The sequence below is a fragment of the Buteo buteo genome, chromosome 19 (assembly GCF_964188355.1).
Source record: "Buteo buteo chromosome 19, bButBut1.hap1.1, whole genome shotgun sequence".
Lineage (NCBI taxonomy): Eukaryota > Metazoa > Chordata > Aves > Accipitriformes > Accipitridae > Buteo > Buteo buteo.
Window position 1 is genome coordinate 25,454,397 of NC_134189.1, and position 19,736 is coordinate 25,474,132.

Consider the following 19,736-nt stretch of genomic DNA (forward strand, 5'->3'; position numbering starts at 1 on the left):
ACACAATAGTGTAAGATAGGCTGCTGTGTCTGTAATATCAAGATGTAACTATTTTGGGAGGCCTCGTGTTACACAAAAGCATTCAGAATTCAAATGAATCAGAAGGTTCGTTCCTGAAATTAGCTTTTCCACCTTCCTGCATATTGCATTATTGGACAGGATATGTTTGTCACTACCCTGCAGTCTGACCTCTGCAGCCCACGTCTCCCTCAGCTCTGACTTGAGCCTCCCCTGCCTGAGAGCTACCAGCATCCTTCTGCCAACTGGCAGCTCCCCAAGCCTAAGTTATGACTGCTATCACTACCTGTTGCTAAAAAAAAAAACAAAAACAAAAATCCAAAAACCAAAAAACCCCAAACAACTAAGAGTCCTAAAGCTACAACTAAAACAATACCTACCTCTCACCCAGCACTAATGAACCAGTAGACTTCCAAGTGCTTGAAAAAGTAGGGCCCCACTTCACAGAGGTGGGAGAAGATGGACAGCAAAGCCTGACAACCAGCAGCCATCTGGAATCTGGTGCTAGAGATGCTGTAGCCAGCTCTCCAGCTTGGATACATCTCATATCACAGTCCTGTTCTACTGGACTTGCTTTACTTACATTTTCCTCAACACCACAGCTATTTATCTTCCTTCTCTCTCAAAACAGCTAAACCATAACATAAGCAAGTGAAACTCAGGGCACAGTTTCACATTACACAAAATCCAACACAACCTCAGGCTGCAAAGCAGCAGTCCCACCCTCCTCCTCCAAATCAGCTGCATGACCACGGGCTCAGTTCTGCACGTAAGTCTGCAGGGGAGAACAAAACAAGTTTGGTCTTTCCAGGCTCTCTCTTCTTCAGTGGTTTGGTCTTCTGTCCATCAGCTTGCTTGACAGCAAAGCGGCAGGACCACTACATGAAGAGAAGCACCATCTCTCCCGCTGCATGTGTTCCTAGATCCTAACCTAGTGTTTGCTGTGGCCATCAGACTTTTAAATGCACAACAAGATTCTTGGGGGAAAGAAAAAAAAATTATCTGATTTTATCAGTAAGTTTTCTAAACTGTCACCAAGAAAAGTTTATAGTAATTTCTAGCTTGTTGACTTTAACTAATAAGAACATGTTTTAGAGCTTTCAATTGCTTTCATAGAACAATCTGCATCCATCTAAAAAGTCATCTGTAAAATGTATCATGACTAAAAAATATTATGTTATATTCAAAGCATTAGAAATACTTCCATAGCTCTCCTAAATGACAAAGTTTAAGAAAAATAAATAACAAAAAGCCACCCAGACAACACATAAGATTAATGAACCTGTGTGTACAACATCCTCACAAAACCTCTCTTTTGTGGAGTACAACTCCACAGAAATTAATAAGAAACTCCTAACCTGTCTTTAATTTGCTGTCCCTGGAGAAGGAAAAATCTGTATCTGTAACAGAGTGATCTGTTGCCTAAATGATAACTCGCACAACTCTTATTTCAGACTACCTAATAATCGTGCTACAAAACATGGCCTTCAATTCCCTCATTTCCTGATTTTACACTGCTGCCATATTACTCATTCAGAACACTCCTATATCCAGCCAGAGCTGGAATATTACAGGACAACAGCACTTATAAATGTCATTCACCCTTAGGGTTTCATTTTACTATAAATTTCAGTTCTGTACGTTCAACATGTTAGAATGACTAGCTTTAAGCAAGTTGGTTTTCCCATCAAAAATGAGCTTTGATTTAAAGTGATGACCACCGTCATTAATGAGAAGTTTCTCAGAAAACACCACCATTGTCATTTCAGAGCGAAAAGGTGCTCTCTAAAATAGTAAGCATCATTACACTTGCAAGCCATCAGATATATGATATTATTCTCAGCTTCACACCTGGGACCTGGTAGCCGTAGGTCTTCTTTTCCAGGTATCCTAGAAAAGGTCTTTCAAAATTTTTTACAAGGGGATGCTACCTTTGCCATATTTAGTCAGGGTTATACACACTAGAAGAAAATGTTTTCTAGAAAAGAACACTACTTAAGAAGAAAAAGCTCTTAAATTTGTTCTCAGAGAATGCAAAGGAGCTGAGTTTTAACCATTTCCTACAGTTTGTGAAGTGGTAAAAGGATTATTAGGGACACCCTCTTTTTTTTTGTCTGGGGAATTGCAGACAAAGATGGGTTCAAGCACCCTGCCGCACTTACACAGCCAGTCCAACACATCTGGTTGCATCAGACCTACCTCCCATGTGCTGTGCATATGGCCTCTATACACACCAGGAAGCTGAAGCGTGAGATGTGCAGGGGCACAAGCCCAGCAATCAGGAATCGGGGATTTCTGGACATCTGATAGCCCAGATGAAGCTTTTGCTCTTTCCCTGGCAGCCGCAGTTCTCATATGAAAGTCCAAATCAACAACTTCTCATCAGGGAAACTCAAAGGTATGTCAGCTCTAACAATGTTAGCCATTGATAACCTGAAAAATTTCTGAAAGATCTTTTTGAAGCTCTATCAGCTCTTTCATGTTCAAACAGAACATGAAATGAGCCAAGTACATCCCAGTCATGATAAGAGGGGAGGATGTACCCCTTCATTCCCAGAAGAGCTACTTTCAAGACTGACTCCACCATACTTCCACAGTGCTCAAGCTCAAAAGTCCCAGCACTTTTCTGGAGGTCACAACATCTGATAGTAAGTCTTTGGCTTCAGGAAAGCCTCAAGGAAATCCTAAGCACTGTAGATCATTTCCATAGCAAGCTCTTCTGAGGCTATAGACTATTGTTCAAAATAACAAGAGTACATACCACCACCAACCATCAACGATTCAGACAAAAGTTCAGTGGGTGAGCAGTGGTAACTCTAATCCACTCTGAGCATTCACAGAAGGCTGAGTATTTCTCTCTCCTTGTTTATTTCTACAAATGGGTCTCTACAACAAATTGATCAAAAGCAAGAAGGCATTTGAAAATTTGGGCTATGACCTGGCAGGAGAACTTGTAATTGAAAAGTAGTTCATCCTCAGTTCCCATGTAGCTTAGGTCAGGCATAAGCAAGAATTAAATTCTATGGACTGGATTAAGCAAAAGGAAAGTTTTATAACAACTACCTGAGCACCTTTTTTAGCTGAAATTAATCTGATTTGGGATTTTATCTTTTAGATAATTTGCCAGTCCCAGCAATTGTTCTTCAAGTACATCACTTTCTCTTCCAGTAAAAACATAAAAACACAATAAACAAACAAAAAAACCCCACAACTTATTTCTTCTCCACTACACCACAGTACGGCACAGTTCATACACTGCATTAAAGGGTATTCTACTATACTATAATTCAGCATTTTATTCAGGCTTCCAGAGGTAGATGACACATCCAGTCAGAAACAACACCCATATGAATTAATTACTAGTAAATGATATGTTTCATACCTCTAGAGCAGTGTTGAAATAATGGCTAATAATGTTCTCATTTAGAAACATTCGTGCCCCAATGGCACAGAAACATTAAGGAAACCCTACCCTTCATAAAAAGCAAGATGGACAGATTACTTGCACTAAGGCTTTGTAATACTTTCAACATGAAGTCATCTCTGCAGATCACATCTGATTGTTATCAGAATGCTAATTATAGGGCTGCTAACACAAGGTCAACCCCGCTCCCCCAGCCTACCATCTAGCATCTTTAAGTCATCAGAGTCAGTATTATTTGCAAATATTTGGAGTTGCAAACCTATCTAAAAAGAACATCAAACTGCTGTACGGCTTTTAGCTAACATTACTGACACCCCCCCCACCCCACCCTGCCCCAGCCTCCTCCTCCCCCAATTCTCACCTAGGGGTAGAGTTGACACCTTGAAAATTTCAATTCGACCTTGAAACAGGAGGTAATCGTTAAGAATGAAAGCCTGTAAAGTGACTTTTCCTGTATCAACACAATCCAGCAGGGAGGGAGAAGACCATTTTCAATCTACGTTAACCCCAGACTTTTTTAGAAAGAGAAATTGTACCATTTTTGGTCTTCATTTGACTAAGCCAAACAAGTAAAGCTTTTCCAGTTCCCTCCCCCCGCAAGGTTCTCCACTCTCCAGGCATCCTTATAGCCCTTCTGTTGTACTATGAACTTGTCTTCCTTGAACATTGCGAGAGCTGCGCACGGTGTGTCAGACGAGATTGTCTCAGAGCCTTGTGCAATCGATATGTTCCTGTTTCTCGTGGGAATACCTTGTGTGACACACCCCCAGGCTGATACTTGCTTTCTTCATATCTCAAATCTGTTTCATGCCCAAACTCAGTATCAAGTCTGCCAACTCTGGAATGGACTTCAATACTTATTCCTATTTGAAGATCTATAATGCTTTGGGGTGGGGTGGGTGCTTTCTTTGTTTGTTTGTTATTGTTTGGGGGTTTTCACACCTAGAAAAAGAAGGCTAGAATAAGAAACTCAATTTCTTAATTTAAACAGTCTGTGAGAAGAAACCGAATTCTATTCCTTCTGGTACCTGATAATCATAAACTCGATGCAGTAATCCTGATGGAAGTGTTAATGTAAGCCTTAGCATACTAAGACTTCCAACCTTCAGTGCCAGTCTCTTAAGTTCTATAATAACACAAAACTTTCTGAATGCTAGATGCTTGTTTAAGTTTAATTTTCTCCTCTTTCTTGGAAATTTGGGAGTGAAAAGGATTCCAGTTTAGATCTTTTCTTAAAAGGCTGTAAGAAACCAAAGCACAAGAGAAGGAAATGTGCTGGAACTGATTTCACGCATATATTCCAGGAGTGAGGGACTGGTCTTTTTTATAACACCAAATGAAGCAGTGCAACAGATTTCAGGCTGTCACAAGTGCAAACAATCTTTCCTCTTCCTTAATAACTGCTAGATCACTTCATAAAGTTTGTGTACCACAGAGCACTGGCCATCTGCCTCAGGCATAGACAGCAAGCCATTGATTCTATGTATTAAAGTAACAATTGGGAAGCTTTTCCAAAAGCAGTTTCCCATGTTGATGCTGGCTCCTTAGGACATCACCCCACCACTTGAGAATTCAAGCTACTTGCACATCAGGCTCGAGAAAAAACGAACAACATGAACTAGAGGATATGAAGGTAAGTTTCCAGCTTAACAACCCTGTACATTTTATTTCTGCATGATGGTGCCTGTTAAGATTCCAGTCTTTATAAATAACACTTCATCACAGAAGAGAGGAGGAATAAAGAGCCTGATAGAGTGCCACAGTCCTCATAATTCCAAGACACCAAAGACTGTATTTAAGGTACTGATTTCCTCACAGAACACTATGTTCCCTAGCTTTTCTAAAAAGCAAGGCAGCATGGCATTAAATTCCTTGAAAATACAAGTGTCATTTCAACCCAGGTTCTTCCCTATTTCAGAAATATTACATTCCAAGGAATTCTCAGGCCTCTGTCCCTGGATTTGGGGCATTGCTAATTTAAGTCTGTGAATCAAAAGGCTCAATTTTGCTTGTAAGTTAACACAGCCTCATCTAGAAACTCTTTATATGTTGTGTCAAAACGAAACACACCTCCATTTTCACTTTTGCCAGGCTTCAATTAACAGCCTTACTTTTGATCCTCTGAGCCCTTCCCTTTAATGGGACGAAAGGTAACTTAGTGGTCTGACCCATATGAGTACATAAGACCTTGAAGCAAAGGCTTGAAGTTGAAGAAACACTTTGGGCTTGGCAAGGCCGTTCATATTTTGCTGGCCTAATCCAGTTTAGTCAGAAGGTGTGTCATTCTCAGGGCAGGTTTCACCAATAGTTTTGGAAACTCAGATCTGGTACCACCTACAGGGAAACGGTAACTAACAGGAATGGCAACAAACATCTCAGCAGAGTACTAAAACAAACTCAACCAACGAGCAAGCAAAAAACACCTTCATGAAACTTCCCCTTCATTCAAGTCCATGCTCTGAAGGGACACTGGTCAACTGTGACTGGAGCACGGGATGAATCCCAGACACTCCAAATCTTTCTGCTTAGAGAGGAATGGAGCTAAGAAGAGTGACTGTGGCACATCACCAGTAGAAACTATATATGCTTGCAGCAGAAATACACCCCGAGTCTAACTGCAGCCTTGGTTAATGGGATCCTGCACTGCATCAACCTAGCCCCCAGCCAGACAATGTCCTTCCAAGGTTTCTGGCCCAGAATTCATTCATTCCTAGTGATGGAACAGCATCCCCCACTTAGGCAGCTTTTCCCTTTATCACCACCTTCAAGGTACCTTGTCCTTCGGGAACTTCCACCTTTACAAGCTGTCCCTACCGCTGCCAGCCCTCTCACCTCTAAGGAGAGGGGTTCAAAGCCAGGGCTCCTGCCCACAGCAAACCCATCCTCCCCTCAGGGTGGAACAAAGCCACGTTGATGACCTCGGCAGGCCACATTCCCCAGCACGTTTTGCCAGTAGGTGACAAGTCTCTTCCATAAAACAAACGCTCGATGTCAAAGAAACAGCATAGATGCAATCAAGGTCAAAAAGCCACAAAGCATTCACAAAAAATAAACTGAAATTCCTAAATCCCCAAATTGCTGGGCATGTTTTACTTCACACACATGGTGACATGAATGACTGAATCACAATTTATGAGTCTTAAATACATGGAATAAGCTACAATGTGCTTATATATAATGCTTGTGTATAAAAGTGCCTTTTTTTTAAGTCTGTTGCTTATATTTAACTCCTATCCATAATTTTAAACAGCTGAAATACATTGGGAGACATGATGTGGTGTATGCGTGGTTCAAAAGTAATTTACTTGCCAAATATTAAGAGATGTATTTCTGGACATCTTAACTACATACTAGAGAACCCCATTACAATTATTTTTTGCAGCAAGCTGGTAAAGAAAAAAAAACCAAAACAAACATAAAAAAATAAATCCATACACATCTTATTCTGGAATATTTGTTCAAAACAATGAGCTATTCCCATAGACTAATTTACAGGTATGAAACAAGCCATACACTGTAATTTGCTATGTGGCAAACCAATTAGTGATATTAATGCCTGCCTGGACAAAAGTTGTTTAACTATTAAGAATATAAAAGTAATTTTTATTACATTTGAAGATGGGGGGGTGTCCCCAAAGATGTGTATCATCTTAGACTGAGATATTTTTAATTTCATTTTGTACTGTAAAAAGTGTTGTTTTCAGAATTATTGTCAGTCTGTGATTCCTATAGCAATTAAAGCTACAGATAATACTGCATTGATAGTTGTTTTTAGGGCAAAGCATAAGAGCCCTCCCAATGATCGACTTTCAAATACATTCTAAGCACAGTTAATCTAGGAACTACATTTGCCTTTAAGCGTACACATAGGATACTTTGAGAAGCACATCCCCTTTGCCAATATTGGAAGTCTAATAAGAAACGCTTCTTTGAAAGGAGCTTAGATGGCTTTCAGCTTCCCTTTTGTTTTCATAGAAAGAAGCTAGGCCTGAATTTTCAAGTGTGAGTAGTAATTTTTGGATACTCAGCTTCAGATATTTTGAAAGATGCAATTTTGGAGAAGCTTAGCACCTTGTTCATGAAAAATACGGTTTAAGGCACTGAAACTAGACAATTTTGGAGGCACACAAAATCATGGGCCCTTTCTGAAAATTTAGCTCTTGTTCCCCAGCCTTTACCTATTCTACTTGTTTCCTGTTCCCTGTTACTCACCATTCCCTAATTAGATGACTCTCCAAATTCTCTTCCTGCCACCCGAAACAGGTATCCTCCACTGATAAGGACTTAATGTAAAGTAGCCCTCTCCCTGCTTCATTTCCTTCTTTCCCCCAAGTCATACCTAGTATTTAGTGCTGGTCAACATTCGCCTTCAAACTAATCTTGGCAGAAACCCTCCGTTTTACAGATCGCAAAACTGAGGCAGGCACTCCTGGCGAAGAAATCACATGCAGGTCTCAAACCCAACAGCAGCTGGAGTTGCTTAAAACTTCATACTAATTATAATGCAGATCTACAGCACTGTCATAGCAGATGCAGATGTGGGATGCAGCAAGTTAAGACCTCCTGTCTACAGCTAGGACCCTAAACCCACCACAGAAACAAGAAATATCACATTCTCCCTAAGGCGCATCACCAACTCTGTCCCCATCATTAACCATTTTGTGGCAAAAGCTCCAAGGTGCAGGCAAGATCAATTTAACCTGTTAACTACCTATAATCGCCTTTTATACCCCAGCATTTTGTAACACACTATCTACCGGGTTTTAAAAATGCACCTTTTTCCTAACATACACATATAACAAGCTCACATGGGTCCAACATACCATCAGTACACAGACTAGATCCTGTTCCCAGACCCATCCAAACAGAATGTCCCCAGAAGTCAATAATGTGGCGATTCATCCAATAATCTAAAAATTTTCATCCTACAAAATACCAAAGTATAGACGAATTACGCAGAAAATGCTGCACACAGGCTTTTTTCTTGAAAACTGTCAAATTTTGTGAGATGCCATAACCCTGGATTAACACATACATAAATCCCAAATTGCTGTTCTGTTGTTTTTCAAACTGATAAGGAAAAAAAATTAAAAGGAATCCTAAATATTTCAGTGGTCCTGAAATTAATGCAGTATTGCAACAGATGGTGAGTCAGCTGCCAAAAATTAATATGAAACATAATATTTAATGCATAGTGGTTATTTTTTTTCCCCTAAAAAGATGCAAGCACATCCTTTTTTTTTTTGGCAGTGAAGACAAAGCCTATTGTCATAAAAATCAATCCCTTCCAAAACCAACAGTTCGGGTATGAGTAAGTGTAACTGCTGAAGAGAGGCAGTTGAGACAACTATCTTCAATCACATTTTCAATTCTTTCCCCTTCAAGGAAATGCTTGGGTAGATGTATTTCTTCTTGAGAGAGAACAGTCACAGCAACCTGGAAGCTGCACAGGTTCTACGTTTAGGAGCAGATACAGATCCAGCCAACACACTGCAAAGAAATTCTGGCTAAACTGGGAAATGGAATGGAGAGCAAAGCTAGACTGTTTTGGTCCCCAAAGTAAGGGAACGCACAGATGGGTCTACTTAGATCTGCAGTAACTACTGTCATACAATGTTTCTGTTTTCCTTAGCTTATTCTCTTTCCTATTCAGACCCATTTTAATTCAGATTGTGTGCCAATTTACAAACCACCATAGTCAATTATGAGTTATCGAGGACCAATAAATTTACAACAGTACTTTTGAGTTTTGCCAGAAAACAGGAAACTTTTTTTCTGGCCACACAGACAACGAGCAAAAGATATTTGCCCTGGGACATTTTGTCAAGGAAAGACTAAAAAAAAAAATCCTGGCTGCAGGCAGTATGACTGTAGCATACTATACAGTAGGACTATTACTGCACTGAGTACAGTCAGTGACAGTCTGAAAGGTGAACATACCTCAGACAAATGGTAGGGAATCGGGGACTGAAGCTTACCAACATTTTGTAGGAAAGCTAAAGGCATCAGTCACTTGATAAGTCTGTTATTGGAAGAAAACACTTCAATGCTTACAGTGTTAAAGAAAGGAAAAGGGAAATACTGACTACCAAAATGAGGATAAAAGAATTTACTGTCCAGCTCATGCACACATTATGCTTTTCACAATACACTTCATTTTCTCTTTCATTTTTACTCTTTAGCGGCGGTCAAAGCTTTGTCTACATGGCGAAACTAAATCATTGCTGACAAATGGGTGCAGCCAAATGCGATTTCCTTTGTCTACACTTGTAACGAGAGACATACCCTGCTCTAGTTCAGCTGCACCCCTCGTTGTCAACAACTGTCAACAGCGGTTCAATTTAGTGCACCAAGGAGAGCCCAAACAATTTGGAAAGAATGATTTGAGTGGGTCCCACACGGCTCCTCCAGAACACACACACAGAACAGCCAATGCAAGAAAAACATTTAAAAATTATTAGGAAAATGAACAGTAAAAACCCACCAGATCTGGCAGAGGAACTGAAAGCATCTGAAGTTACTTAAGTGTTGTGACCAAAAAAAAAAACCACCAACCCAACTGACTTGTCAGTTGCCCGAATTATAGTCGCCCATTTCTTCTTTACTTTGTCAGAGAGGAGTCTGTGATAAAGAAGCTAGTGACAATATCAGTATCATAATTTTATTTATTTTACATTAAAAAAAAACCCATAAGCCTTACAAACTAGAAGAACATCACCATAGCTAATTTGAAAGGCACTCTGCCACTTGCCCTATAGGAGGCAAATACAACTAATGCAAATTGCACTGATGGCGTCTACTATGACTTTAAATCATGTCGATATTCCCTCTCACACTTTAACAGCCAAAAGAATTACAATCTGCTTGGATTAATGCACTACACTGTCATTAGGCTGGCAATTAAATCCCATTTCTGAGATTGTGTGATCTGAGTCACCAACATCTGCAAATATCTTTACATCTTGTGTAATAGCTGGCCTCAGATCTTGATATACCAAAGTAAAAAGGCCTTTTTAATGGCTCCCACGTTACTTTGGACTTACAACTTCATGATGACAGCAGCTTCTCAAAACAGCCCATGAATCAAATTTATTATCCAGTTTGTCATGTGGGATTTTCTTAACTCTAAGCCAATAAAGCAACAACGAATCAAGGTCATTGTTTATACTGCATGAATAAAAATTAACCACCTGTTCAAAAATTTTTCTTTTGACATTGAAAGGTATTTGGTCTCACAGAGACTTTTGACATATGCAGCATTCACCAGTTCCTCTACACATCTGGGAGTATGTGAGAGAACATTCTCAAACAGCATCTCCTCTCATGCCAGTCTGTCTTGACATTAAAAAAAAAAAATTAAAAAAAAAATCTGTCAGCCATCCTACTGCTTCCAACATCAGTAGTTACACATGAAAAAGACAATCCCATTGCAGGATGCTCACCCCAGGGATGCTCACCCCAGGAATTAATTTCCTCCCCAACAGTATCATTGAATATCTAAGTAGATCAGTGATTTTCAAATTATGGTTTAGTGGTAAGAACAGCAGCACAGGAAGATCTTTTTGCCATACGGATCAGAGAAGAGACAGCACGTTATAGGCTCTGAAAACAAAGTCTAGCTCTACAAACCCATTGAAGAAAGGAAGAACTACTACCTTCTCCAACCATAGATGTTAAGATAACCATTTCTTTCCTTAAATTAGAGCCTAACCATGAGGCATAACAAAATGTATGCTATACAGACCGAAATAAGGAATGCTACCTTTAAAAATTCCAGTCATCTTTTACTTCTTCAACAGTTACTTGCAGTACTTGCCATACCAGAGGAACAGCCACTGTTCACAGCCAGGAATCTATATCCATATCTATATCTATCTATAACCAGTAAACATACCACCTAACAGTAACCACAATGAAAGCCAGGAAACTTTGCTTGAAGTGCAGATCCACAAAGTTGCTCTACAGGGTTTACTCTGAAGTTGACCGCTGCAAGTGACCCATGGCTATCTACAGCAAGCACCTGCATTCACAGCACACGATGGCCAAGCCGATGCCCCGAGCCCTTCCCCACCGAAGCAGGCACGCTGCAGGCAGTACCTCCTTGATCCGCTTCACGAGTGCATTCTGATCAAAGGCAACTGCTTCTGCACACTGGTGAAGATGGTCTTGGTACCGGAGACACAGCTGCAGCACCTGCTGGGGGTCCAGCTTTTCCAGTTTGGTGTTGGCCGGAGAGGTCTGCCCACTGAGGAGTCCTACAAGGCAAGGGAAGGACCAGAGTTAATCTGACTGTTCATGGAACTGGTTCAGCTGCAAGCTGAGAGGCAGCAGAACAAACCCAGAAAAAAGCTTTATAAGGGGTAATGAAAAATTAATTCAGGATCTTAGGCTACTGAATAGACTTCAGCAACATAACAGTCCAGTGAAGGCTAAAAGTAGGAAGGGTGCAGACTGAAGATTTATGGATGTTTAGGATTTATAGCAGTGCAAAGAACAGTTCGCCGTACAGCTCAGCCCCCCCCGAAAGAACTTAAACACAGACTCTAAATGCAGGTCCATTAACGCACCTCAGCTTGGTTTTCAGCGATACACTGTGTAAAGCTAGTCCTGTTTCTTCTCCTCCACAAACAATCCTAAACGGTAAAAAATGAACCCCCTCCTCATTTATGTATGCCAGAAAGGAAGGGAGTTGAGATCTGCATTCCCATATGGGCATGGGACTCAAACCGTTTTCACTAGAATCATGCTGTCAAAACCAGAGCTCTAAAAATTCACTGATCCCCCGAAACAAGCCTGAATAAAAAATGACCCACCTAAGTTAAATTACTAGGGGCGAAATGTCCACATTTTGCCCACCTTGCCTTTTTTAAGGATTCAGAACCCTTTCATCTTCTAAGATCTTTCTTTACAATCTCAAAGACTAGCAATATACTTTCTTCTCTTTTTTTTTTGTTAATATGGAATTAAGATCCTTACCTACTTGCCTGAACAGGTTTCACAAAAACCTCACCAAAAAAGGGTATTAGACTTAAAATTGGGACACTGGTAATATCCAGAGGAGCAAAATTGTCCAGAGAAATTTCTCCTGCCCATTGTTTGTTGCCAACATAGCACAACTTGAGAACCTTTGCTGAGCTCAAGCATGCGTGTGCCATACTTTCCCCAAAGCTGCTGGAAAAAATTATGCTAAACTCAGGCCACCCTTTTTTTGCTATTTCATTTACTTACTTTCATTTCATTTGCCTTCAGCATTAGCACAACTTTTGTCTTATTGGGACTCCATCTGTGACAACCAGCACATACACACAATCTGCTTTTCCCAAAACATCCGTCAAGCTATGTAAACTGAATTCAGTGACTGCACGCATGTGCCCTTTGGGACTCTCAGTTTACAGACAGGAAAAGACATTAAACCAGCAAATGTAAGCAAGTATCACACTAAGCAATTAAAAAGTAATAAATGCCAGTTATTTGGATTGGAAAAGTTCTTCTAAGAATGTACCTCAGTGGGAAATGGAAACTATTTTGGATGGCCCTCATGCCTATTGGAAGCTCCAACTGGTGACATCGAGTTCTTGCCAAAACACAAGAACAAGATAGAAACCAAGATGTAAGTCAGAAGCATCTCATGAATTTGAGAAAGTTAAACCTTTGAAAACATTTGCAGACAGAAATGAAAACAAAACCAGGACAGCAACTTCATCAGATACCATGAAGTAGGTTTACTTTTCATCAACACTCAACATTTTATTCTCTCAGGATGCTCTCAATTACTCTTTGCACAAAACCTTTTCTTTCCTCATCTTAAGGGGAAAAAAAAGATAATTTTGTTTTACTGACTTGTTGCCCACTACAATTGCGCTGTGTGAGTCAAGAGGTCAGCAGAGGAAATAGACACTTCACTATTTAGTCTCAAACCCCTGTATTAGCAATAGCCAAATTTTTTTTTTTATGTTTTAAAAAGAATCATCTCAATCAAAATCTTAGATCCAGCAATATCTATCGCAAATCTTTCAAGCCTACTTCCAGCTGAAGAGCAAAACTTTAATGGGAGCAAACCCACTGAAAGAAATAGGACTTTTCTTAAATGTGTACGTTATGTTCTAGTGCTTCCTCAGTTTGTTAATTCCGATCTTCTATAAAATTATCTTGACAGGATAAATGTTCAAATAATGTTGTCAACTTTTTGTATGTTGAATGTTCACATAGGAATGAAGAGTTCACCATACACCTGAGGCGGTTATCCTGTTTCTGCACCTATCAAATACATGATGTTATCAACCAACTAATTTTCTTTTATTACTAATCTCTCACCAACTTCAAGAGGAGGAAGAAAATTAGACTCTATTTAAGAGACGTAATTAACATGAAGTGTGTATTTTGGCCAACTTACACTGCTTATGAGAATTTTGAAGCAGAATAGGCCCAAGGACTGTAAAATGAGCTATAAAGGAACACGCTACTCAAACTTGTATTACGTACTTATAACCTTGTACAGGTTACATAATGCTAAAAGCAAAATTAATAAACTGTAAGGAGCCTCTAATTCACTATCCAGAAAAACACAAGCGCAAGTGAAGGGAGACGTTAACTGTTCAGCTGGAATTCCTTCATAAGAAGGCAGAGGTGGAAATACAATCCAGTACAAATGTTTGGAGTAGTGATAAAAAACAAACAGCATATGCTGCTTAAAGATAGACTATGGTATTATTTTGGGTGATGCAGTAGGGAGAAGCCAAAGGAATTAGCTTCTCCAAAGACCTCTAGGCTCATGATGACAATGCCAGAGAACAATTTAGCTTAGAGTTTCAACTTGCAAGAAAAGAAAAAGTAAACAACAGCATGAAAAAGGCCATGCAGCCATCCACCTGGCAGAAATTCCCATTGTCAAAAAGTCGACCCACCATTTTCTGTTGTTCCCAGTAACTACTTATTGCCCACTCTATAAATATTAACATTTTCTTAACATTAACACGCCCCTCTACTCCACTCTGGTGAGACCCCACCTGGAGTTCTGCGTCCAGCTCTGGGGTCCCCAGCACAAGACAGACATGGACCTGTTAGAGCGAGTCCAGAGGAGGCCACGAAAATGGTCAGAGGGCTGGAGCACCTCCCCTGTGAAGAAAGGCTGGGAGAGTTGGGGTTGTTCAGCCTGGGGAAGAGAAGGCTCCAGGGACACCTCATTGTAGCCTTTCCGTACTTAAGGGGGCTTGTAAAAAAGACAGACTTCTTACCAGGGCCTGTAAGTGACAGGACAAGGGGCAACCGTTTTAAACTGAAAGAGGGAAGGTGTAGATTGGACAGAAGGAAGACATTTTTTACCATGGGGGTGGCAAGACACTGGAACAGGTTGCCCAGAGAAGCTGTGGATGCCCCATCATTAGAAGTGTTCAAGGTCAGGTTGGACGGGGCTTTGAGCAACCTGGTCTAGTGGAAGGTGTCCCTGCCCATGGCAGGGGGGTTGGACTAGATCATCTTTAAACATCCCTTCTGACCCAAACCACTAAGATTCTATGATTTTATTGATTTGCTGCACCTCTTTTTTTTTTTTTTTTTAGCAAATCAATAGCTTTGCTCCAGAAAAGCACATGGCAACAATAAGTCATCTTGAAACTTCAAGGAAGAGAGACTGCAACCACTCAGATCCCAGAAAGGTTTCACCAGGGAAGCCCAGGGAGTAGAAACAGAGAGATGCAGGGCTGGAAAGGACCCCCCCGTGCCACGGAACCCAGATCTCTTCCCTTCCTCATCCCCCCAGCAGCAGGCAGTAAGCCCAAACAGGTTTAACGCAGTACCTCCTCCATGGGCTCTGCACTTAAGAGACAGCAGCACACTTCGCTATACCCATGAAAAACTTGAGACCCACAGGAAAAACCCTGAACCAGAATCAGTGAGACACAGAAAAGGGTAGGGGGTTTAAAAGAGTGTTGCTGGTAACCTTTGTTTCTATACCAACAGAAAGTTGAGGAGATATCTAAAAGCCTCTAGCAATTCAGCACTGAGAAAGCTTGATTTTTAGAGCAGAGAGATGGCCAGCACTGTGAACCTCCAGGTATTATTAAACAACCCACCTCTTGGAAAATCACTGCTTCCTTCTTAAAGCCTTGTCCCACACTTTGAACTCTCCACTGAATAGGGCCATCCCTCAGTGACTGGTCTACCCAGGGTTTGTAAAAGGATATGAGATCATATCTGTTGCAACAAAATATTTATTAGGTCACTCCTACGAGTGCCAAAAGGGGGAGAGACAGAGGGAACGGTGTGGCTCAGGCTTACTCCCAAAACAGCCAGACTTGAACCTGATCACCAGCACATCTCAGAGCAACTAACTGCTGAGCTACTACTTCTTCACTGAGGAAAGGGGGTTCCTCTGATTTTGTCTGTGTGATTATTACTCCCCACCCCTCATGAGCACGGTTCTGCTCTTAAATGGGAGGAAAACAGCACCTGAAGTTTTAATTTCTTATTAAATTGAATACTCATTTTTCAAGCTGTTGGTTCTCTTCCAAAGAAGGAGGCACAGCAGGAACCATCTTTGCACCATTTGAAACCTCGAGAAGAGACTGCTTAGCACATGAGTGATGTGACATACGCCAGCACGATAAGGAAAGGCGGCATGGAAGATGTGGCTTGGGGAAAACAAAAATGGGGAAACAGGAGAAGGATTACTGTAGAGCTTTAGCGCATGGACCAAAAATGCTTTGGCAACTGCCAAACATGCACAGTCTTGGCTATCAAATTACACCATAAAACAAATACGAAGACAGACCATGTTACGTGCCTGCCACGATGAAGAGAAGTCAAGATCTCCCACCTACTCTGGATACATCTGATAAACAAACAGCATGCCCATGAAGGTGATAAACAGCAACTGGGACAAAGAAAGATTCACATTTCAGCTCCTAAATGGTGCTTTAGAAAAAAACAACCCAATACACCAAGTATGTCATGCATAGAGAAATATCATATATCACTACAAGGCTAGCTGACCCACAGACTTGACAAATCTGTTATTGTTTCCATATTTCTTGGCAAAGCAGAGGCATGTTAAAACCATTTTCCTCCTACTTAGTCATCTCCTTGTTGGTTCCAGGTCAACATACACTTCCAACAAATCACATCCTACTGAGCAGAAGAAAGCTTTTAGTTTAAAAAGCATTTTTATGACTAGAAGTGAAGTTCTTGGAAAAAAGTGCTTTACATGCTATACTGATTCTACATACATACAGAACGTAGTAACCCACCATAGTTTCGTTCTGCTGCTTTAATTGACAATCCTAACAACAACTTGAGTGCTTTCCAGCCTGAAAAGTATTAATATTTCTTTTTGATTTCTGTATTTCCACTTGTCAATCACCTTCTCAACCAGCAACAGCAGACATTACAAAAAGAAAATCAATAGGTCCACAGTTGTTAATTTACTATTACAGACAGCAAAGCACATGATACTGTGGTCTTGTTCCTAATTTTAAGGCCAGAAAAGGTTGCTGTCATCAGCTAACCAATCTTTCTGTGGAATATGAGAGGACTTTAAAAGTAACTCCTTATTTAATCAGACCAGAATTCTACCTTGCCCAGAATACTGCTTCCAACATTTGACAACAGTGGACATTTAGAAAACAGTATCTTTATCAGTTGTTCTTCCTCTACAACAACCTTCCTGCCTCCAAAAGTTATTAATAAAAATTTCAGGCACAAAATATTGTGCTCAGTGAAGCTATGATACTTGAATTTCACTAATCCTTTTTGAAAGGTATACATTTATCTCTACAGTATCCTGTGGCAGTAAGGAAGATGCTTATTTATGCACAGCATGAAGAAAACTCTTTTCACTTGCTTCACACTTGCTACTCTGTAGTAGTTGTGCTGTGACACAACAGAATCTAGAGCAGGGTGTACTTCCTCCCACCGCCTTTCCAAGATCAAGAACCCCACTGATCAGTCTTCTCTCCCGCAGAAGACTTAATTTCTCTGATTACCTCTGTAACACCTTCAAATACCTCTAACCCGAGGCCTGACTTCCCTCTTTAAAAGCCAAGTCAATTCTTCTACAAAGTATAATGGTTACACCTCTAACAATCCAGTTGCTTCTATAATTGCTACTCCTTTGCTGGACCTACTAATCAGCAAACCCCTTTTTAAGAGTATTGCACGTCATCACCTCTTTTCCCGAGAGCAAGGTTAAATGAAGCAACAGATTACACACCACGATTAGCAATAGCTTGTCAACTTTACAGAGGCGTTCCTGGTGCTGGTACCTGTTTCTGGAGGTTTATTACCGTGTACGTCACTATTTTTTCTAAAACCTCTTCTGTGAACACTTCTCATTCATCCTTGTAAAGAATGACATACTTCTTTTGTAGCAAATGCTGATTCAAGTAATTGATTTTGCTTTTCTGAAATTCTTCTCTGAGGACAATCCCACAGACTCTTCAGGAAGCTTCTGGAGAGTCTAAAAAGCTTTTATTAAGTATATGCTAGCAGAAAGCTGTTTTCAAGGAATTTCTACTCTGGTGTCCTCACGATTTCATATTTAACCTGCTAGAGTTTGTGATCTTTTAGTCTCCTAACAGAAGGTTCTTTTTGCCCCTTTTTTTGTGTGGTTATCTTTTTGCCTACAGCTCCCTTCACACTGCTTTAACCACACTGTTTTTCCCTCTCCCATCCTTCAAAAAATCACATGTGCTGCCTGCAATTTAGTGCATTTCAGCTGTTCCCAACTTCTGCTGCAATTTAGTGCATTTCAGCTGTTCCCAACTTCTGCTCTTACTACCCTCATTTTTTATGAGACTCCTCTTCATAAATTTAATCCGACAGCAAAACTTTTTCAGCTCTTCTATTCCTCATTCAATTTGAGCAGACTATGGTTACAGTTAATATAATAGCATTGAGTCATTTCATTTACCCTCATTAAGACAGCATTAGTTTTAGCTTAAAAAGCACTAGTGTTTTTCAAGTCTCCAGGAATTTTCCTGTGTTCCAAGAGTATTTAAAAACGATGAACCCCACGACTTGCCTCATCAAGCATTTCTAAAGCTCCTGGGTAGAAGCTACCCAGTCCGGCCAGCTTCTTAAATAAAGTCTGGCCTCAGTGGCCACAGGTTAACTATTACAGTCGCCTTTCTTGTTGCTATTTGCATGGAGAGATTGTTTTGCCAGTACCTTCAGGCATCCTAAGGACCAAAAAAAGATCCACACAAGAAACAGATGAAATTACATCCCTAAAGACCGAGTCTTCTTTCTTAACTGTTATTGCTTGCACAAGTTTGGAGGCAGCAAGTTGCTATTAGCTGAGACAGAGAGCTTGTTTCCATATACTCTCCATGCAGAACAGCTTTAATATGACATACGGAAAAGAAAAAATTGCACCTGTATGTGCAGCAGAATAAAAAGGCATTAAAAGACTTCCAAACAAGTAAGGCAATCAGATTTACAGGGCTCTTACTGACTAAATGCTTTGAATTTTAATTGTGTACTTCCTCTCTCATTCTTGAAGACTAAGTAAAGACTACATTTTCAACAAACCCTGAAGAGTCAAAATAGCTTTTTGGGGGGTTGTTTTGTTTTGTTGTGGGGTTTTTGTTTGTTTGTTTTAATAACACCTCAGTTGGGAAACATCAAAATTTATACACTCAAATTTGGAAACCCAGGCCACCCTTAAGAAAAGGGCATATACCATAGAATTAATAAAAGTCAACCGTAAAGAAGCTGAAGGAAAAGTAAAAAATTAAAAAAAAATAAAATCACTGCTACTCACCCAGAAATATTTAAGCTCAAATGTGGATGACCACATGATCTTTTTCACAGACCAGTTTATTTTCTAAAAATCTCACTGATAAAACACCTTGTAATAAAATACATATTCACTCCAAGACAAAAGTTGGCTTTGTCGACTGTGTATTTTCAATTCCTTTGAACTTTAATGGGGGAACACAATGACTGTAGGCAAACTGAATAGCTATTATGTGAGCAAAGAACATATTTGTACTGTGGCAAGGAATGTTGGCTGTAACAGCAGATTTTCCCTCTACTTTGGAGTCAGTACCATGTGATCATTTACTTCTGCATGGGCGACAGATGGGCTGAAGACTCTCATCTTGTCACATCTTTTCACAGGCAACTTTTCTGACCGCAGAGCTCAAATATGCTCTCAGTATGAATACTGCACCTCAGCCTCCTAACTCAGTGTAAGCTATTAACTGTAAAACAGTACTCACCAGGATATATAAATCACCTTCCTTTTTTGTTCCTCTGCCATTTGTCTTAAAAAACAAACATTAAGAAGAATCTAGAC

At 40.2% G+C, this 19,736-nt stretch overlaps 1 protein-coding gene across 3 annotated transcripts in view; it reads right to left on the reverse strand.

Annotated features, from left to right (window-relative positions):
* The window catches only part of BORCS5 (BLOC-1 related complex subunit 5), a 77,715-nt gene that overhangs the window by 9,865 nt on the left and 48,114 nt on the right, over positions 1-19,736 (reverse strand). For all 3 annotated transcript variants that reach the window (XM_075051752.1, XM_075051753.1, XM_075051754.1), the window contains one exon: positions 11,540-11,697. In XM_075051752.1, coding sequence (XP_074907853.1) covers positions 11,540-11,697 — 158 coding nt within the window. The remainder of the gene's footprint in view (positions 1-11,539; positions 11,698-19,736) is intronic.